At 40.9% G+C, this 22752-nt stretch overlaps 3 protein-coding genes and 1 long non-coding RNA gene across 4 annotated transcripts in view; 2 read left to right on the top strand and 2 right to left on the bottom strand.

Annotated features, from left to right (window-relative positions):
- Positions 1-8785, bottom strand: part of LOC118213375 — an 83229-nt gene extending 74444 nt beyond the window's left edge. Inside the window, exons 1-4 of the mRNA XM_035392292.1 lie at positions 7664-8785; positions 6422-6763; positions 5819-6166; positions 4451-4552 (exon numbers count right to left, since the gene is read on the bottom strand). Coding sequence (XP_035248183.1) covers positions 4451-4552; positions 5819-6166; positions 6422-6763; positions 7664-7805 — 934 coding nt within the window. The 5' untranslated portion in view covers positions 7806-8785. The remainder of the gene's footprint in view (positions 1-4450; positions 4553-5818; positions 6167-6421; positions 6764-7663) is intronic.
- LOC118213033 overlaps positions 1-22752 on the bottom strand; it is a 199754-nt gene that overhangs the window by 119802 nt on the left and 57200 nt on the right. Inside the window, exon 5 of the mRNA XM_035391633.1 lies at positions 9069-9137. Coding sequence (XP_035247524.1) covers positions 9069-9137 — 69 coding nt within the window. The remainder of the gene's footprint in view (positions 1-9068; positions 9138-22752) is intronic.
- LOC118213384 lies at positions 14729-22147 on the top strand. Its single transcript, XR_004762403.1, has 2 exons — positions 14729-15176; positions 22037-22147. It is a non-coding gene; the product is annotated as an uncharacterized LOC118213384 (long non-coding RNA).
- Positions 18447-21709, top strand: LOC118213377 (protein NYNRIN-like). The gene is made up of 2 exons (XM_035392294.1): positions 18447-19945; positions 21000-21709. Exons 1-2 carry the CDS (start codon positions 18460-18462, stop codon positions 21164-21166), a joined length of 1653 nt encoding a protein of 550 aa, XP_035248185.1. The 5' UTR covers positions 18447-18459; the 3' UTR covers positions 21167-21709.

Raw genomic sequence — 22752 nt, 5'->3', positions numbered from 1 at the left:
ATACTATGGACTTCACTTCCCATGACCCTTATAGAAATAAAAATGGTAAGAAGGAATTTTAGGATAGCGCTTCCGAATTTGCTTGTGTCGAAAGTTCTGCGACGGAAACAGCGATAGATTTACCCACTAGCATCTGTCCAAAATGTAAACAAGCCAGGCAGTTTTCATGGTCTGGAAAACTTTTATGACAACGTCAGCTAAAGTCAGTTACTCACAGCGGTTGGAAAGAACGGTAATGGTAATCTTATATTTGTAACGTTACCTATCAGTATGCCAGCTAACGTCATTGTTAGCTAGCTAGTTGTCAATGAATGGACTATGATATCTGATAGCATAAGTAGCTAGCTAGTTAATAGCTGTCGGTACACTGTCTGAATGTGATGTTCACGTAACTTAGAAAACTACCTGGCGATAGTTGCACTCGGTTGCTAAGCAGGGAATTAACGTGACTCCCCATGTTGCAGTGTTAGTATTTTAGCCAATGTTTGTCTAACGTTATGGACACGTCATGTAAAATTACAAGTTTGTTTTAGCTATCGATATCTCTTTTTAACGTTAGCTCCCCCTCAATATTTAGAACATGTGCATTTGTCCCCCTGAATTTGTTTTCCTTTACATTTCCACCATAAATTGATGCAGAAAAGGCACAAATTGGTGCATGAAAATTCACCAGAATGCAGGAAATGAAGTGTTTGACGTTAACATTTTCCGAAACCGACGCCACTGGTTGAACCTTTCGGGCCAAAGTTCGTTCAGCCCTGTGAGTTAATTTGAGCCACCTTCCTGAAAAATGCAGTGTCTGTGTGGTTCCAAGATTTTAAAATTTGAATACAATTGTTTTTACAGATGCTCGTGGTACCTTCAGTTGTATATAGCTACATATAGTGAATTAAAGCTGAAATAAATCTTTCTCTATTTGATTGTTTTAAAATTACCTTTGATGTGAACAAAGTAGATGCCCTAATTGACTTGCCAAAAGAAATGTATGGTAACATGAAATGTGCGGATTTTGTGAAAAACTGAGTTTGAATATCTTTAGACTAGGTGTTTGTAAACTTTTGGCCTCAGCTGTATTTTATGAGTCATGTACAGGCTCACAACAGCCTTGATATTTGTCTGAGTAATTACCTAAAACATAAAATGTATTTTACAGCCTGCCATGCCCCATAGTTTACAGTCTCATCCAACACCCAGAGTCTAGAGGACCCTCTCACTGAATAATGTTTCAAGAACTTGCAAGAGCTTCATCTGATCAGAACTGGATCATAATTTACAGTAGCCTAGAGCTTAAAATGAAAATCCCCCCTAATAATAAAAAATGTATCTTACTTTCTTTAGATGATAATGGAAACACCCAGAGATTGTGCATGTCTAATGCCCTATTTGCAGGGGTGGACAGTAACGAAGTACATTTACTTGAGTACTGTACTTAAATACATTTTTAGAGTATCTGTACTTTACTTGAGTATTTTTTTTTTTTTGGAAACTTATGACTTTTATTCCACTACATTTGAAAGACAAATATTGTACTTTTGACTCCACTACATTTCTATGAATGTTGTCGTTACTCGTTACTTTGAAGCATAGCTTTGAAGTCAACAGTTGAATCATTTTTTTAAAATTTTATTTATTTTATAAAATGCGATTGGCCACACGATGTGTTCCTCACAGGAGAACAACCACAGTAGCCTACTCCTAATATCCTGTCGGTCAAGTTCAAAGTGCTTGCTTGTTGCACCAGTGATTGAACAGTTCAGTTTGAACTTGGCGGCGGTAATGATGGCGACGGTAGAAGATAAGGATGATTCTTCGCCACCAGAGCACCCATGGCCATGTCTCAAGTCCATGTTTGAGATTTGTGACATTCAAAAAGATTCATATTGTTTTAAATGTTTGCTTTGCTTACCGCGCACGAACTACATCGCTGCATTCAACAAACTCGCCGTACAAAAAGCATGTTTTGTTCCACCCACCTTTGGTAAATAAATAAATAATTTTGACCGGCAGTTTTACAAATGACTATGACAATCCAGTCCATTTTTCGTAGGCTCCAGTCCACGTGTTCCCTCTAGCCAGTTACTCGCTCAACCAATCAAAAATCCGAAGGAAAAAAACTCAGGAAGAACAGTCGTTTATATAGACAGGCACAGAAAGAAAAATATCGTTGGTTGTCTTGATTGTTTGGAAGCGGGCGCGGTAGGTAATTTCATTAACATGTAATTTCATCTATGCAACATTTTAAAGAGAGATGAATGAACAGCCCCCACGAACGCCGGCGATTATTAACGGCAACTTTGATTGCTTGAGCAAAATCAGCAGGTTGCTGGTCAGCAGCTAAGCTAGGATTGAATATTTCCCACATAGCCTACATAACGTTTTATTCAGCGGCGACAGGTGAGTTGAAAATCGGCGGGGCACAAAACTTTCCTTTAAACTAATCATTGATCTCAACCAGTTTTCATTAGTAATTTTCTTTTATAATCAAAAGCATGCCAACGATCGGATTAATCAAATGGCAAGTAGCCTAACATACAGCGTCTTCTTACTGTGTTTGAGGGATTAAATCATAAATTCAATTTATCCGTTAAAAATCCGTTTTAATCACCAAGTAGTCTACACTTAACAAACAAGATACACCAATATGCTATCTACCGTGTTAGTTTTCAGAATAACCCAGGAAAAATAAAACCTGCATTTCAGTTTTGTTTACAATCTACGCATTGCAGATATTTGCCATGAATACGAGTGCGGAGAAAGAAATGCATGTATCCGCAAACAAAATGTGCACAATTTTGCAAATGAAAATAAAAGTAGGCTATAAGGCCTAGGCTACTCGCTAAAACTGCCTATTTGGGGGAGAGCTGGCTATATATGATAGTATTGAGTAGGCCTAGCCTATTTTGTGGATTAATTGTATTGATACTCAATGAAAATCCACTGCTTAGTGATTAAAACAGATTTTTCTAAATCGCATTTATCATTTAATCTCCCTAACACAATGCGAAGAAGCTGTGTCCCTTTCCAATTGATTAGTCAGATGTTTGTATGCTTGTAAATCACTGAAAATTAATTAAAACAGTTTGAGATCAATGATTAGTTTAAAGGATTGTTTTGCGCCTCACCAGTTTAAGAAAGATGGATAAAGGAGGAAGAAAGTGAGGACGAGGTGGATGACCGATTATTTTCGTGGGTAAAAAAAAATCCCCAGCATTAATGACACTCAATAAACTTGAAATATATTATGTAAAAGCTTGCATCAATAGTATACATTCTTTTTAAAACATTGTTTTCCTTAATTACAAATATGTGCACAATACATTAAGGATACAACTGTTTTGAGCAGAGACATTCATTGTACCTTTTTTCACCCTCCTGCCACTGGATCTCAGGGTCCACCCAGATCCCAAATCCCAATTTAACCCCTGAGGTCGAGGTATGTAAACGTTAGCTAACTGTAGCCCGTTTGCTAATTATGAAGTTGTCTGAGCTTGTAGTGGTTGCAGTTTTTATGCTAGGATTGGTCAGATTAAATGTTATGGAATTTGAGCGAAGGGTCATCCGACTGTTTCACATTTCAGGCAATGCTTTCTATCATGTGTTGCTATCTAATAACAGTAAAAATGCATCTGTAAATGAGCTTCTGTAAATGCATCATAGAAACAATACAACAGTGCGTTGGCATTAAAAAGAAAATGTACTTTTGAATACTTAAGTATTTTTAAAAGCAAGTACTCCAGTACTTCAACTTAAGTAAAAATTTGACTGAACAACTTTCACTTGTAGTGGAGTAATATTTGACCAGGGGTATCTATACTTTGACTGAAGTAATGGAGTTGTGTACTTTGTCCACCACTGGCTATTTGACAAGATTGTGCTACTAAGATTTAGAAAAGTTGTACGTCAGTAAAACATTCATATTAAACATTCATAACTTCAAATGTGTTTATGTATACTCATTTCCATTATTCCCTTGCCTCATGCTTCCATAAATCATTGCAAAATTGTTTAAATGTCTGTGAGATATCAGTGAAACTACCAAACAGACCCGGGTCAAATACTTATTTGTTTTGGATTCAAATACTTTTCTACACTTTACTGATCTTGCCTGGTGTATTAGAAGCAATTAAATACCCTCAAAAAGTGCAAACCCCACCTTCTGGTCATATTGGCAGGCTCAGTTACACCAGGCAAGATCAGTAGAGCACAGCAAAGTATTTGAATCCAAAACAAATACGTATTTGATTCAGGTCTGCTACCAAAATAAGAGTAAGTAATAATATATGGATTAAACTTGGAATTTTATGTCAGTATTTTATTATACATTAAGTGTGAAATTGTGTGCAGCGAGTTATCGTTGCTCTAACCAAAGACCCTGTAATTTAAACCTGGTGTGAAACAAGGTGTTAAATAATTGGACAGTAAATTTAGAAAAAAATTGAAACACACATACCTTTTTTGATTATACTCCGAAGAGCAGGAAGGCAGCTTAAAACTGCAAAAATTGCTGCAGCAATAGTTAAACCCAGGACACACAAATGTAAGGAGGAAAACCCTATGACAGAGATTTCAATTAATCAAAGACTGAACATAAGACAATGTGGTAGCACTGCTGGAACAGGCAGTTAGGATTGGTCCTAATGATTTGGTCCTAATTCCTTCCTTCCTTCTTACATAAGGGAGATTTTTTTTTTTTACAACCTTTTTAGTAGTAACCCCATAACCAAACTTTATGGGGTCTAGAGGCATCTCTATTCCTATTCTCCCTGCATTACACTTTAAAAATTACAATGTTATTAAGCATTAAACAATTCATAATTGTTCATAAATAATAACATATGATTGGGAAGTTTAAAAGATACAGATGGCATTCATTTTGAAGAGCCTTGTTCATTTAGCATTTAACAGTGAGTAAAGGTACACCACTGAGTAAAGGTACACCACTGAGTACAGATACAACAGTAAGTAAAGATACAACATCACTACAGCACCTATGCAAGAAAACTTTGCTAACCAAGAGCCAAAATAGTAATCCTGATACATGCAGATTGCATCCATAACCAGCGCTAAGAATAGAAATGAAAAACCATGAAAAAAAACGAAAAATAAAACAATGGAATTAGCACAAAGGATTATCTCTGAGTTAATTTCCCCAGTAACATTAAACTGTAAGATGGACATATGAGGACAAAGATCTGAAACACTGCATATAAGAACTGGTAGCACGGCCTAAATCAAAACAATTTGGGCCTGACTGGTATAAGGGGGGCATTTCAAAGATCTTCATTAGTCCTGAGGCCAGGACTTAATCACACATTAAACAATTATAAAATGTTACAGAAAATTCTTTAGTGTAGGAGTCTTAACTGGTAGATCTGATGAAAACACCCGCACATGCTGAAGTGTCCTTAAGCCCAGACTGAATCATGAAAAAAAGTAAAATAATGATCTTATAACAGATTTCAGACAGAAGAATCGGCCTATGATTTTATAACTTAAAGATTTGTAAATATATGCACAAAAACATTACTTTGTGAAGATTTTGTATTTTTGATACACTGGATTATCACTGTAGTTTATGAAAATGACTGAGATTATTTGCATAGATTTATCACCTGACTCAGCTGTTTTAATAATTAATATCTGAATGTTAGACATTAGTGACAAAACATACGTGATAATAAAAGGTTGTCTTTCACAACATTAACGTCATTTTAAAAAAATCCTTATTTCAAAATTAAAACACCACACTCTCTGTGTTTTCCCCATTTCTGGTAAATGTAAATTTTGGAGTGAATTTGTGTGTGATCACATTACTTACCCAGTTCTTGCAGCCACACTGTTGCATTGACTGATTCTCTGTCTGTATGGACTTTACACATGAATTCTCCTTTGTCTTCTGTTTTCACATCCCTCAGTTTCAGAGAGAAGTTTCCTTTGGGAATCTCCTCACTGAAGAACTCGGCACGCCCCCTGAATCTCTCATGCTGTGACTCTGGTCTGTTCTCCCCCTCAGAAAACAGCAGCACCAGGATTTCCCCGTTTGTCTTTATCCACTCTACTTCTAACTCTTTGAGAGGAACATGGGTGTCCACTGAGCAGTTCAGAATCACATCCTGACCTGCATATGCAGAGATCGGCAGGTCTGCACCAGTCACAACCAGCCGTTCTGAAAAAAAATCAAGTTACATTTTTCATTTCACTTTTATAGGCTGTAGCATATTCTACCTTCACGCTCCTCTATGCATGCAAGCAAATACGTTCTGTTAATTTTTTTACAACTATTTTTCATAGAAATGGAAAATTCAGCTGGTTTTCTGACAAATTTCATGCAGTAAAGATGCTTACTTTTCAAATATGTAACCACAACAAACAACAAAGCTGTCTGAACCTGCATCGGGACAAGTGGGCTGGGGGTACTTACCAATATCTATTTTCACCTTTGTTTCATTGGACTCGTGAACAGTGTGAACTACGCACTTGTACAGCCCTTTGTCTTCAGTAGTGACATTCCTAAGCAACAGAGAGAAGTTTCCTTTGGAGATTTCTTCAGAGAAAAAATTGGCCCTGCCGCTGTAAGCTGGGCTCTGTGATTCTGGCCTACTCTCTCCTTCCTGGAACAGATGCACCAGGGTCCCAGAATCCTCCCTCATCCACTGCACCTCCAGCTCATCCAGAGGTAGTGGGGTTTCCACAGAGCAGGGCAACGTTACAGACGCCCCCAACTGGACAACTAGGGGCATAGCAAGACCCCGCACTGCAAATCCTGGAACCGAAGATGAATAAATTAATGAATAAATTATAATACCAAATCTAAACTAGAATGCAAATGGAGTCAAAATCATACAGCAATAAAATCAGTATATTGGTGAACACAAACATAATTAAAAACGAAACTTATTTTCGTTATTACGGTAATAATGTAGCAATCAAAATAATTTTAATTCCATAGGCTAATATTGAAACTACGCACAGATGGTTCATGCGGAAATCATGAAAAAATTGCTTTTAAATGTCATATATGACTTTTTTTCCCGTTTAAACACCAGCTGTTCCCGTAGGCTACTACTGAGAAAGGTAAATTTACCTTCCGTCCTGATAGCGCAGAACAATGACAGAAACCAACAGAAAACTCTCATCTTGCTTTTCATCATGAGGTCTACGAAAGTCTTACAAACTTTGTGTGACCATGCGAATACTCGAAAAACGTAAAGTAGGCTACTGAAAAGGAATTATGAAAACGCTGCTTACTCATACACGTCCTAACAACGCACGATAAAAAATATGTTCTTTCTTTTACTTCCACTTCCATGGCTACCGCGCCTTTACCACATTTATTGCAACAGCGCCCTCTAAAGTGCATAAAAATACTGGCATGTAAAATTATTAACTGTCTCAAGACGTTCTAATGCATGATGTAAATAGATGCGTCCGCCTGTTGTTGAGAACGAGGCGGACACTTCGTACAACATCACGCGACGAATCAGAACGTGCAAAATGGCAGCAAATCCAATATAGGGGACATTTTAAGTAACTAAACAGATCGATGAGGAAGAGTGGGAAATTCTCAGGTTTTAAGTCTTTAAATCAACTAAGGCCAGTTTGTTTAAATGTTGCAAATTCAAAAGACAGTTATTGTCACGGTTTCTATTTCTATTATTGTTACCTGGTTCTGTGTCAACACAGCAGTGATGAGGCTCACCCTCATCTGGTGATGGCAGCAGTGTGGCTGGATTCAAAGAGCTGGGTTGTTTCAGATGAACGGATGGCATAAGCAAGCTTGTTTCCCATCGGGTCCACCGAGCCATGTAAACTACAGAAGATTTTTTTCAGACAAAATAGCAAGGACAGCGTGAGGCACAACAATTCCCACATCCTGTGTTCCTATCAGTGGCAGTGCTTGCCTTAGAGAGTCCGTAGCCCCATCTACTGCCTGTAAGCACTGTGGCATTGCTTGAGCTCCTGCACCCAGCCTCGATGAAAAATAGGCAACTGGCCGCATTCAAGATTCTACAAATGGGTTTTAAAAAAATGAAACATACCCACACTGGAACACTGTGGTAAAGAGGAACCTTCACTCTAAAATATATTTTTGATCGATTGCATCACTCAAACATTTTTGATGGTAGGTCATTCCACCAATAATAATAAATGGGCGAATTATACAAACTGATTTTCCAGATATCAAGTCTCCTGACTCAGTATACCTGATTGAACCACACAACTCCGAAAGACAGAGAAGCTTGGTTTGGATGCAACTATGACTACAGAGTGAAAGGATAGCAAATAGGAGGGATTTCAATTTCGATTTCAGTACCGATTCAAAATGTACAATCGTGAAAGAACTCTGTGGTACTGGTGAATAATCTTTGGTTCTTTGAAAAATATAAATGGGGTCTGCTGGGGGACTGGTGGAGTAGCCCCACAGTCTCAGATCGAGTGCGGACTGTGCCAGTGCCGACTGTAGCAGGTAGCTGCGTGGGCAGATGCACAGTTGGCCGATTGGCCAGTCAGGCTGTCTGCATTTCATAACTCTTTGGCGGCCCCTGGTGGCCGATCGGCCAGTGACATGAAAGGTCTTCCTCCACATCCGCTCTGTGTGAGCTTCGCTGTGGTCGGCAGTGTGAAATGAAGCACTTTCAGAGAACCGTGGATGTCTACGCTCTCCTGAATCGGCAGTGGTGATCGCACATGAACGTGCTTGCGGTTGCAAAGCGTCAGACATGCCAAATTAGGGAGGAAATTGGATATATTCAGTCCCACGTTGGGCACAGATATATATATATATATATATATATATATATATATATATATATATATATATATTTTATAAATGATTAATCAATAAATAATTAATATGCAGGACATTTGCTGTGGTTGAAATGCGCATGTTTGACTGGGCTGATACACACGTGGCAAACTATTTGACCATTGGAATGGATGAGGTATGTGCTGTACTTGTTTGTCTAACCCTTAGCAGTTGATTTCAGAGAGCCAGACACAGCCCAGATACAGCCCACATCTGAGGCCTTAAACAGTCGTGGTCAATTTAGAACAGGAGAAAGCTTTACCCCACGGCAGCATCTAAAACTACAGTGACAGGAACGTTGAGATTTTTCAATGCCTCTGCCATTTTTTTCCTGCAACAGAAAGAAAAAAATGAAAAATCACTACTGTTTTTATTAATATTTGTTTAGTAGATACCCTAAACCAGTGATTTACATAACATACAGACCATAAAGTTTATCCATGAAGGGGCATGTGTGAGTGCGTGTGTGCGTGCATGTGCTTTCCCTGTTTGGTGTCACAACAGGCTTTCACTGTGTGTGTGTGTGTGCGCGCGTGTGCGTGTGAGCCTGTGTGTGTGTGTGTGCGTGCGTGTGAGCCTGTGTGTGTATGCGTTCGTGTTTGTGTAGGTGCGCGCGTGCGTGGGCACATGTGCGTTTTCCCCGTTTGATGTCACAGCAGGCTTTCACTCAGTGTGTGTGTGAGTGTGTGTGTGCATGTGCACATGTGCGTGTGTGTGTGTGGGTGCATGTGTGTGTGTATGCGCCTTTTCCCCCGTTTAGAGCATTGCTTACCCTGCAGAGTTGGGGTGAATCCGAATCCGAATGCGGTATTCAGGAAAGCACAAATAATGCGATGGAAACAGATATTTCTTCTACCTGAAGTTGCTTGTTATTATTCGGATTCGGAATTTTAAAAAAGTCAGCTCCATGTCGAGTTCTCATAGCCTCTATCTAATGTTACATGGACAGAGAGAGAGAGGGGGGCGGCACCAGTTATGCACGGCTGCTAGCTATATCTGGAACTCCTGCAGCTGCTATGTGCACAAAGTTAGTTAGCAGAAGAGATCGGATTCATTTAGATAACCTCTAATTAAAAGATAATACCCATTCTGTTTGCAACATAGGACTTTGATTTCACTAACTAGTTGTTTCATTTACTACATATTATTGAAACGTGATCGCTATATTCTGTAGTCGCCCCCACCGAGTCAGTGCACAGCAGGCAGTGGGCTGATCGTTCCCGGCTATCATTCAGGGAAACTCTCACATCGAGGAGGAGGAGGCGTCAGGTGCGGGAGCTAGCGAGACAAAAGCCTGGTGTGGCAGCTGGATTTCTTTCCAACTCACACAACCTATAGATCAAAATGAAGCTTAGAACCTGTAGTTTTTAGCTGTATGTGTTAATCTCCTCCATTTGAAATATTGAAAAAACCGACGTTTTACCTTGTATTTCAGTCAATATTCATCCTTTTAAGATGTATGCTGTGTGTATCAGCCATAGGTCTTGGCTAACTGATTCATTGACCCATGTTAGGGAGGTATAGCCTTACAAAAAGAGCTCAGTGAGAAAATGTTTAAAAGACTGTCTTGATTTATAAAGCTTCATTTTCCTAGTTCAAACTGACTGGTCAGTGTCCCCCCCTAGTTTAGGGGGGTGGTGGTGGGGTTCGGATGGTCGCAGTCTATCCAAACTTAGTTCAGTAGGGAAAAAATAAATAAAATAAAACAGGAAAAAAAAAAGTTAATGTATTACAGTTAAGTAATTACTGTTGTAAAGTCGTAATGCACGCTTCCCTAGCGAACTGCAGTAACGTTAAGAAACGCGAACGCAGCATCATTGGAATTTAAGATTATTCATAATTATTCAACTGAAGGATACTTTTCTATATATCTTTACTGTAAATAGTTTCTATTTCCAATGCAAAACAGAATCTTTCGATTTATGAAACATTTTTTTTCAGTTTCTGATTGTTCAATGTCCCCCAGTTAAGGGGGGGGGGGGGGGTTCATACAGTTCGTGAAACTTAGTTTATTTAAAATTAAAAAATTAAAAAAAAGCGAGAAAGATGAAAAGTACAGTATGAGGATGTGGAAATATATTTCATAATTAATTATATGTCAATATTAAATCAATTTGATCCTTTGCAGGCACAACGATTGCCTTGCCAATAAATATTATGTGAGAAAATACAACATTTGCCCGATTTAACGTGACTTCCAGTGTTCTATCCGAATACAGAAACAGATACAGATACAGATATAGATAATGATGTCTCTGCACACCCCTACTGCAGAGTCCGGCTGGGATTCTGTGACTTACACGGTGAAGCGCTTCTTCTCGGCCGCTGCCTTCTCCAGCACCCTCAGCACCACTCTGGAGGACGAGTGCGTCAGGATTTTCTGCGAGAGGGAATGAGGAGCGCGTACATGAGGCAGGAACAGGACAGGGGGGCCCCCAGAACTCTTTTTACTCTCCTCTGACAAACAAGCACTTCAGCTCAGTTTGAGGGTAACAATGTTTGCAATGTTCAACAGCAAAAGTGACGTGTGTGTCAGATTCTCTGTTTTTTTTCGTATACTGTTCCATGCTAATTATGCACCTGAATGTCCCAAAACATTTAGAGATTTAGAAGGAGCCTCATCTGCTCTGCCTACTGAAATGTTGTGTCTGAAGAGTGTTGGGACAGGGCGCAGAACACGATAACCCTCACCGCTCCGTCTTTTATGAAGGTGTGGCACAGCTTGGCGACTTTGTTCCTGGAGAGAGAGATTTTCTTCAGGAAAAGTTCCCCTCTTTCAACCATAACTTTCTTGCATCGTGACAGATCCTGAGGAAAAGAAACAGCCTGTTATAGTCCTCATTTAGTGCAGCTGGTTAATTTCTTTAGACTCCTGATATCATGTTGGTGGCTTGTTAGCCTGTCAGCAGGAGGGTCTAAAGGCAAACATGCGTCAGGCTATCATGACCATGTGTGCACTTGGTTGAATATTTCAGCTTTGCACTCTGGTATGATTTTTGCTGCTGAGAAACAGAATACATTTGTTACCCAGTTCTGGTATTAGGGTCTTCTAGCATTTTTCTTCACTCAAGGGAATTAATGCACCTAACATAATATAATAATGAGAACTGGCCATTCAGCCCAACGATGCATTTTCCTAACTAAATTAGTGCTCTGATTACCTATGGACTAGATAGTATCTAACACTGTATCAAGCCTAGTCTTCAAAATCCCCAGAGTTTCTGCCTCTACTACATGACCTGGCAGGCTATTCCACACATTGACCTCTGTGTGAAAAAATTCTTCCTAATGTCTAATGGAATCAGTCAGAGAGCATTTCAACCTCTGACTTTACCCTAGTGTAGCGGACTGAAACAGAACAATGAACCCAAAGAGAAAATGAACCCAAATGAATCAGTTCCATTAACCGTAAAATTTAGTCATTCATATGCACATTTTTACTGGTGAAAGATTTCATTAAAATCATTCAGGGATCTGCAGGATGGTTTTCATATTTTGCTAGTGTGTTTCAAGTGCATATTCAGTGTGTGTGTGTGTGTGTGTGCGCGCACGTGAGAGACAGATACATCGTGCTCCAGGGACGACGTGAGGCTGATGAAACGCAGGAAAAGCTCTCCTCCTGAGGACACGGCCACAGAGGAGTCCACTCCCGTCAGCCGGTCAATGGCCTGCATCAGGTTCTCCCTCAGACCCTGGATGGTTTCACCCGCACCAATCGCAGCACAGTGCCGTGCAGTCAGAACCAATCAACGGACAGGGCCTTGCAGTCAGAAACCAATCACAACACAGGGCTGTACAGTCAGAACCGATCAGAACCAATCACACATCCTCTGTTAGGCATAAGCAATCACGTCCTCTGTTTTTTGGGGCTAATCACATGTCCTATGTTTGTTAGGACCAATCACGTCCTCGGTTCACTCCATCACACATTCAAGTCCTCATATTTCCAACAGTCTCTCACTGGAGTCAAAAACAATTATTTAATATTTATATAAATATAAAATATTTAAATTGACATCTCCATGACTTATCAACAAAAATAGCATTTGTACACATTCATTTAGTAAAATTAGAAGACATTAGATAAAATAGTTGTTACTGTGTCCAGAGTAAACTTGCCACCAGTTTCCCCAACACTTATGGTGTTTAGGCCCGTTTTACACAAACTATGTACCTTTGTCTCTTTTTAAGAACTCTAGTAGAGTGCGGAGGGTTGCGACCACGTCTGGATCCTGCCTCATCTGCACCCTAAAATACTCTACCAACTCTGACAAAAATCTATCTGAATTTATCCCCAATCCAGTTAGACAAGTACCTACTCCATATACACTGTTATGCAAAAGTTTGGGCACCCTGGTCAATTGGCATGTTTTGTTGATGTTCTAACAACAAAACATGCAATTTGCAGTGAACAAAATTGAACATTACATCATTTCTGTAAATTTGAACAAAAAGTTACTGTTTATTCACTGAATTTACCAGATTGAAATAGAAGGTAACATATCTTACAGATACTCAATAATGAATGTTAGTAGCACGAGTTTCATCTATTGTTATAGATGACTAATCTAATAGCACTATAAGAAAAGAAGGAAAAAGCAAACACGTTGAGTTGGAATCAGTACTGTGTTTGCATCGTGTATTTCAAAGATAACGTACCGTCTTCGTTCATTCTGTGAGGATGCAGTCAGATGTCTTTCTTGCCAGAGCTGGACCAAGGGGACTAGGTAGCCAGCCAGATGACAGTCAGTGTTAACAAACAGTGGATTTCCTTGATTAAAATGTTTCCCGAAACCAGGGAGAATCTATAAATATAAAAGGCTTACCTAGCTAGCTGACAAGCGAATGTATTACAAGAGGGCTTCGATTTATTTTTTTAAAATCTTAAAGCGATAGTTCCCTTTCTGCAGTTGTGGTCTAAAGCAGTTATTTTTCAAACACAGTCCTCGGGACCCGCCGTGTATGTTGGTTTTCGTTCCAACCACATTCGTTCCACGCAATACCAGAATTTAAACCAGCTGTTAATGACTTTTTTCATGTTTTGAGGGAGTAATTATCCCCTTTAGACAACATAATGTCAGAAATATCTATGGATGCAGTGAAGAATAAAAGTCCCATATTGATATAGTATTGTATTACATTACATAAAATGAGGTAAAAAACTGATCATATTAATGGCTGAAGTGAATCAATAGGCTCCTAATTGCTTTGCAAATGATAATGAGCGAAACCTGCATGATGTTAACGAATGTACTAATCTCAGAGCTTAAAATAATGTTATAATTCATCATTGCCTCCACCCTGCCCACATCTGTCGCCACCTGCTGCTCCCCATCACTGCCACCCGGCCCCACCCATCAGCTAAGCCACATAAACCCTGTAAAACTGACTGACATGTTGGTCACCAGTCGGCACCCTCAGCTGACCAGAGGAGGATGGGTATCCCCCTTGAGCCTGGTTCCTTCCGAGGTTTCTTCCCATCTGCCACAGGAAGATTTTTCTTGCCACTGTGACCTTAGGCTTGCTCCTGTGGGGGTTTAGGCCAGGGTTGTCTGTAAAGCGTATTGTGACAATTGCTGTAAAATACACTGTAAAAATAAAATTTGATTGATTGATTTATGGACGGACACAACGCTGAACATCCACCACCCTCTGACAACCTTTGTCATATAAAACCACAAACAGTCAAGCAGCATGAATTAGAAAAACAAAATTAATTTTTTTGTAATAGCTTTTTGAAAATCACATAACACAAATGCAAAATGAGACGAGATCAATTTATTTGCACAGCAATATCATATTGTACCATTCAAGTGCAGTTTTCCTCTGACCTGTCTTTATGACGTTGTCTATAAAACAAAGAGTGCAGTATACAAATAAAGTGTACTTTATAAAAAATAAATAAACAAATAAACTTCAACAAAAAAGGCGACAGCGACATTTTGCTAATATCTTGATTGACAAGTTCTTTACGGTATTAACTAAAGCCATGTTTGATAGCTTGATTTCCACTGGAATGCAACCAAAATGTTCTTAAGACAAGCATCCATAATAACTGAATTCAATTTCTCAGTCCTGATCTTGGAGACCCGTATGTACGCCAGTGTGTGTTCTAACCATAGTAGTAAGCTTTGTATTACAATGAGCTGCTAATTGTTCTTAATTGGCCTTTTTGAATGACAAATTATCCCCTTGAACCCTCATTATGCCAGAAATAGTAATGTATGCCCTTAAAAATAAATGTCCCATATTCACATTCACTTATGCTTTCATTTACTGTGCTGTATGCACTATATGGAAAATAATTTCAGTTGAAAGAGGTTCCATAGCAAATTGATTCACTTAAAAACTGACAGGTGAACTCAGTTGGGTCTGATAGGTTCCCTGTTTTAGGTACATGTATTACTATATATATATTAGACTGTATGTAGTGTATTGTGTTTCCCTCTCTGCCATCACTGTGTCTGTAGTTTGTATGCCTGTATGTCTAGCACCTCTGTAGTGTGTCTCCGTATAACACCTCTAGTGTCTGCGGCAAGGAGGTCACATTCCTATGCTAAATGGCTGCGAGGGTCCACAGGAAGGGACAAGACCATTTGTCTCCGGTCCGCCACTTAACTCAACCTTTTGATGTGTATGAAGGAAAACTGTATATCTAGACACCACACAGTGTGATGGGCAGAGATTCTCTCAGCGCAGCGCCCGAATGTGCTGGGTCTGTCTCTCCCTTGCGCATTGAATTAAACAACAAATCCTCTGAGGAAACTTTGTCAGCGTGTTCCTCATCGTCCTGCATTTGACTCCACGAATAAGGGCAAAATATCCTAACAGTTTTGGCAACCACGAAGGGACAGGAAATATCTTCCACTTGAAACAACGAGAATCAACAAGAAGGTGAGTATCTTTTATTAAACACAACTTACCACCTTCATTAGGCGTTGATTTTCCTTGGTGCAATTGGGAAGTGACTCCTGTTCTGTATTTTAAGAAATAGTTACGTGGACGGGACTTTGATGTAACAACTGATAATGAGTTTGTCTTTTAATGTTGACGTCATTTTAATGTGGTAGTGCTAGCAGTATTAACAGAGTACGCGGGAGCGTCAATCTGTTCAGTAACGTCTGCGTGCTGAAGTAGAGCACGGCAGCGTTCCGGACCACGTCGGGTCCTCGACGCTGAGTAACGCGTCAGTTTAGTAACGTGTGTCATATTGGACAGAAGGACACGTTCCGAGCCACGTCGGGCTCACGGGCGAAATAGCGCCCATTTTCCTAAGTAACGTCTGCGTGCTGGGTGAAGTCGCGTAACGTTCCGGACCACGTCGGGTCCACTACGCCAAGAAGAGCGTCTGTTTAGTAACGTGTGTCGGTATTTGACAGAAGGACACGTTCCGAGCCACGTCGGGCTCAAGGGCGAAGTAGCGTCCACTTTCCTTAGTAACGTCTGCGTGCTGGGTGAAGTCGCGTAACGTTCCGGACCACGTCGGGTCCACTACGCCAAGAAGAGCGTCTGTTTAGTAACGTGTGTCGGTATTTGACAGAAGGACACGTTCCGAGCCACGTCGGGCTCAAGGGCGAAGTTGCGTCCATTTTCCTTAAGCTGTTTAGTAACGTGTGTGTCGGGAGTGGACACACAAACACGTTTCGGTTCGGAACCATCAGACGAGGGAGCGTCTGTTTAATAACTTGTTGGACAAGTTTTGGTGTTGCTGATTGCTGTTAGTAGCCTAAGTGTTTCGGAGTAACACTGCGAATTGTGAAAAAACTGGGCTGCGTGCCAAAGTGTGTGCAAGAAGAGAACCTTGGTTGTTTACCAATGCGAGTGAATGCGAGAAAGTGCACTCAATGTTGTTTTGTTCGGAGCTCCATCAGTGTTGTCATGTCTACAGAATAACGTATTGTTGTGTTAGGCCTACGTGATATGTTTGTTATATGTGTACACAATATAGTATATATAACCCATATAATATAAGAGTAAAAGCGCATATTTTTCCTTTCGTGTAGTTAATACTTTCGGCTCATAATAGCTAATCCGCATAATTCTGAAGGGCTACCAACTACGGGAATGATGACGGAGAAAGAAGTTTTATGCGGGGATCTAATGGCAGCGGCATTAAAAGCTATGGTTAAAAGATATGGGAAAGCAATTAGAACTAACCCCCCATTCCCTAGCAAAAATGATTCCGGGGTAATTTCAGAGAAGGCATTGAACGTATGGTGGTCCCAACAGAAAAATAATAAACAGAAAGGTAAATATGCAGCAATGTGCGTAGTGATGGCATATAAGAGCGCAGCACACAAACTCATACAATATGAGGGAGAGCTGGAGCGCTGCCGTAGTGAAATAGATGAGCTGCAAAGGTGTCGTAGCGAACTAGACAGCAAAAACAAACTGTTAGCTAAGGTACAGGAGGATTTGTACAAGGCCCCCCCATATTCACAAGTTATGGATAGTATATCTGCAGAGCCTAGTGCCCCAATGGCCCCCATAGCAGTAGACTCGATTCCGAATCCGGATCGGAGTGAGGGACAGCCAAGTATTATAACACAAATCAAACATACACCACTAAGTCCTTCTGATTTGCGTAGCATGGTTCGGGAATTACCCGATCTCAAAAGAGATGACCCGAACATGGCGTTTTGGGAGAAAATAGCACAGTACATGACGGTGGGGGGATTACATGCTTTCGACGTTTATGTTTTAACAAAGGCAAAATGTCCAAGTGCTGTATGGAGCGAGTTAGGGGAATTTAATAACTCTGCATGGGCATCTGTCCGCTTCACATCCACGCTTGAGATGGAGGAAGCAGTGGAAAAGTTCAGGAAGACAATTTATAAAGCTCTAGGTACAGGTTCCAATCTGTATTCATTATATCTTACCCGCCAACAACGCGAAGATGAACCTTTTGATAGGTATATTGACGAGAAATACAGTTTGTACTCCACATATGGTAATGCAGGTGACAATCCAAGTAAAGATAACCCCGATTTCCTGATGAATGTACTCGAGGGAAGTGTAGCTTTATACCGAGACACAGCGGGTAAGGCTGGTTTTCGACCGAAGGATTGTAGCGATTTAATTTCGTGGGCTGCATGTTTAAATAAATACCATAGTGGTGTAAACAAGGGGGGCGCAAGATCAGGTCTGAGGTCACATTCTCACAATAAAGCACCCCTCCACATGGCTCCGGTACAGGAGATAGCTCCTTGCAGCAACTGTGGGAGATACTGTTGAAAATAAACAATATACATTCACTAGACTTAGCCAAGGCTTTCACAACTCTCCGACCCTGTTCCACCGTGCGTTAGCTGATGTAATTAATAGCCTCCCTGAAATTAAATCGTGTGTGCGTCAATATGTCGATGATTTATTAATTTCGTCCAGAAATATGGACACGCATTGCAGAGACCTAGATATTATTTTAAAACATCTGGCAAAACATGGTGTGAAGTGTAACCCACGCAAAGTACAATCAGTACATTTAAAACGTATAACTACTTTGAACCCAGCTACCCTATTCCCAAATCCTGATGAGGGACAACCTCATCACTGTTGTGTAGAAGGGGAAGGTAATTTTGATAACCAAAGGGTGAAAGAAATCGCCATTCAGGGTGCATTTGACCTATATGTTGATGGTTCATCTTTTTATATAGATGGTAAAAAAACACACGGGATGGGCTGTGTGTACACAAAACGGACAGTTAGTTAAACATGGTAGACTGGTGAATCAGTCAGCACAAGTTGCGGAATTATGGGCTTTGGCGGAAGCGTGTACAGTAATGGGAGGGAACAATGTAAACATATACACTGACTCACGTTATGCATTTGGAGTAGTACATGATTACCTGACCTTGTGGGCTAACAGGGGATTTCTTACCAGTGCAGGATCACCCATACAAAATGGGGGAATGGTAGAAAAATTGCATAAAGCCATTGAACTACCAAAGAATGTGGCAGTAATTAAAATTAAAGCTCACACAAAAGGTACAGACCCACACTCAAATGGGAATAGGTGGGCAGATGAATGGGCCAGAAAGGCAGCCACAGATGGAGAAGTAATAGCTCCCATTGCAGCTTTGCAAACTGCCCAGTTATCCCCCAAAGAAAATGTTTTACAGCTAGAACAACTGCAACATGCAGCCCCAAGGGCAGAAAAATGGCTGTGGATGGAAAATGGGGGAAAGCTGGGGGAAGACAACATATGGAGGGGTCCAAACAATACGGTGATCTTACCAGCTGTTTTGATGAGTACTATGGTTAGCTTATATCACTCCTTAGGACATGATGGAGCACGGCGCATGCAACATCGGATGAAGCAAACATGGTGGCATCCGAAATTAAACACTAACATCAATGACTATGTCCGCAGGTGTATCACATGCGCTCGATGCAACCCCGGACCAACCATCAAAGTGAGAATGAGACAACAGCCCAGACCAGAACAACCGTTTGCCCAATTGCAAATTGATTTCATCGGTCCTCTACCAGGATGTAGGGGAAAGAAATATGTGCTGGTGCTCATTGATCATTTTACTAAATGGGTAGAAGCATTTCCAACAGCGCACAACACAGCAACTGACGTAGCCAAAGTGCTATTAACCGAAATAATTCCAAGATGGGGTTTGCCATGTGCTATTGACAGTGATCAAGGTACTCACTTTACAGGAAAAATCATTAAAACAGTATGCCGAGCACTGGGGATTAAACAAAAGTTTCACTGCCCTTTTCATCCCCAAAGCTCCGGTCTGGTGGAACGTGCGAACCGCAGCTTAAAAAACAAACTAACCAAACAGTTGTTTGCAGGCACTGGAAAAGACTGGGTTTCACACTTACCGGCTGTACTTCTTTCCCTAAGAGCAGGCCCCACTAATCCTGAATCACTCTCTCCTTTTGAAATGCTAACAGGTAGACCCATGAGGACTCCTGGGGATTTGTGTATTGCAGGAGGAGAATTGCATGTGATGGGAGATAAGTTGCTGGAATATTGTAAGCTTTTATCTCAGTGTGTACCACAGGACCCACGGACAAAACCGGATCCAGTGACAGACCTGGAGGAGAGCCCCGCAGTCCAACCTGGAGACCAAGTCCTGGTGAAGTCCTTCCAGAAAAAGACATTCGGCCCTCACTGGACTGGACCACATACTGTGCTACTCACCACCCCATCAGCTGCCCGCTTGACCGGAATACCAACATGGATTCACCTGACTCGTCTGAGAAAGTACACGAGTCCAACACAACATGAAGCGCAGCTCAATCCTTCTTCCCCACAAAGTACTGGGAAGCCGGTTTGTGTTAACACACCTTAAGGCAGAAAGATATGCGGATCCGCAGTTCTCAAATGTGCACCAACGCGAGTGGATACATCTGGACTTGGGACCATACTTTTAATCAAACTGGATGGGGATCTTTCCAATGCAACAAGGACATATGGAGAGTTGTAAACTGTCAATTGTGGGGTTTGAAAAACCCAGGAAAACTTCTGGACAATCTTTAAATTGTGAGAAATTGATTCTCTCACCAGAACTGTACACAGGCCAACCCGAGGAGGATGGGTCCCCCCTGCTGAGCCTTGGTTCCTCCCAAGGTTTCTCCCCTTTACTCTAGGGGAGTTTTTCCTTGCCACTGTTGCCATGTGCTTGCTCACTGGGGGTAAAGGCCTGAATAGGTTATGGGGAATATGGCATTTAGCACCATATTCCCAAATACAAAATGGGGGACTGATAGGTTCCCTGTTTTAGGTACATGTATTACTATATATATATTAGACTGTATGTAGTGTATTGTGTTTCCCTCTCTGCCATCACTGTGTCTGTAGTTTGTATGCCTGTATGTCTAGCACCTCTGTAGTGTGTCTCCGTATAACACCTCTAGTGTCTGCGGCAAGGAGGTCACATTCCTATGCTAAATGGCTGCGAGGGTCCACAGGAAGGGACAAGACCATTTGTCTCCGGTCCGCCACTTAACTCAACCTTTTGATGTGTATGAAGGAAAACTGTATATCTAGACACCACACAGTGTGATGGGCAGAGATTCTCTCAGCGCAGCGCCCGAATGTGCTGGGTCTGTCTCTCCCTTGCGCATTGAATTAAACAACAAATCCTCTGAGGAAACTTTGTCAGCGTGTTCCTCATCGTCCTGCATTTGACTCCACGAATAAGGGCAAAATATCCTAACAGTTTCTGGACTGGACCACATACTGTGCTACTCACCACCCCATCAGCTGCCCGCTTGACCGGAATACCAACATGGATTCACCTGACTCGTCTGAGAAAGTACACGAGTCCAACACAACATGAAGCGCAGCTCAATCCTTCTTCCCCACAAAGTACTGGGAAGCCGGTTTGTGTTAACACACCTTAAGGCAGAAAGATATGCGGATCCGCAGTTCTCAAATGTGCACCAACGCGAGTGGATACATCTGGACTTGGGACCATACTTTTAATCAAACTGGATGGGGATCTTTCCAATGCAACAAGGACATATGGAGAGTTGTAAACTGTCAATTGTGGGGTTTGAAAAACCCAGGAAAACTTCTGGACAATCTTTAAATTGTGAGAAATTGATTCTCTCACCAGAACTGTACACAGGCCAACCCGAGGAGGATGGGTCCCCCCTGCTGAGCCTTGGTTCCTCCCAAGGTTTCTCCCCTTTACTCTAGGGGAGTTTTTCCTTGCCACTGTTGCCATGTGCTTGCTCACTGGGGGTAAAGGCCTGAATAGGTTATGGGGAATATGGCATTTAGCACCATATTCCCAAATACAAAATGGGGGACTGATAGGTTCCCTGTTTTAGGTACATGTATTACTATATATATATTAGACTGTATGTAGTGTATTGTGTTTCCCTCTCTGCCATCACTGTGTCTGTAGTTTGTATGCCTGTATGTCTAGCACCTCTGTAGTGTGTCTCCGTATAACACCTCTAGTGTCTGCGGCAAGGAGGTCACATTCCTATGCTAAATGGCTGCGAGGGTCCACAGGAAGGGACAAGACCATTTGTCTCCGGTCCGCCACTTAACTCAACCTTTTGATGTGTATGAAGGAAAACTGTATATCTAGACACCACACAGTGTGATGGGCAGAGATTCTCTCAGCGCAGCGCCCGAATGTGCTGGGTCTGTCTCTCCCTTGCGCATTGAATTAAACAACAAATCCTCTGAGGAAACTTTGTCAGCGTGTTCCTCATCGTCCTGCATTTGACTCCACGAATAAGGGCAAAATATCCTAACAGGTCCCATTTTCTCAGTGTTTGGGAACCTGAAACTATTTGTGTAATATAAATGGAGTTTACTGACAGAAAATGGCAACAAGCCAAACATGCATTGTTTTACACACAATTATGGTGGAACACCAAAAAGGCTTAAAAACAACTGAGAAAAACAAGACTTGTAAAAAAAAAAAAAAAAAAAAAAAAAAAAAAAAAGACTAAATTAATTTTAAAAGCACCAGCAGTACAAATGATCAGTAGCTCACCTTCCTCTCCCTGTCCCTACTGACAGACACTTAAATAGTTGAGCCAATCAGTTGGTTTTCAATTCTCTCAAATTAACAAATTAAAATTAAACAATAAATACAATCAATTAAACAATTGTTAAGCTACTGAAGGGCCACTCCTTCAAACACATTTTCAAGAACTTTAATTGATCAAGAGATTGGCTTTGAGAAATCTATATACACAGTGGGTCCCCAGGACCAGGGGTTGAGAAACACTGATAACTCAAACCAAAAACATTTATTCAGCATGGAGCACTATTAGCAAGGAAAGGTATGAGTGATGTTTTGAGATTTTATAATTCTGTGTACCAATTAGCAAAGAAAAATACTACAAAATGCATTGGGTACTGTCAATCTGGTAAATCTCATTGGCAGAACTTTAATTGATTAATTGATTGAGCTAAGCTTGTTAATTAAGCTTTGACTCTTTTCATCCCATGCCATGACTTGAGT

The sequence above is a fragment of the Anguilla anguilla genome, chromosome 14 (genome assembly GCF_013347855.1).
Source record: "Anguilla anguilla isolate fAngAng1 chromosome 14, fAngAng1.pri, whole genome shotgun sequence".
Classification (NCBI taxonomy): Eukaryota; Metazoa; Chordata; class Actinopteri; order Anguilliformes; family Anguillidae; genus Anguilla; species Anguilla anguilla.
This window is presented reverse-complemented; position numbering and strand designations above follow the sequence as displayed.

Coding starts and splice junctions, on each gene's coding strand:
- LOC118213377 (XM_035392294.1), top strand. CDS start 18,460: ATGGTAAAAAAACACACGGGATGGGCTGTGTGTACACAAAACGGACAG. Junction 19,946..20,999: donor CCCTCACTGGACTGGACCAC/ATACTGTGCTAC, acceptor GGACTGGACCAC/ATACTGTGCTACTCACCACC.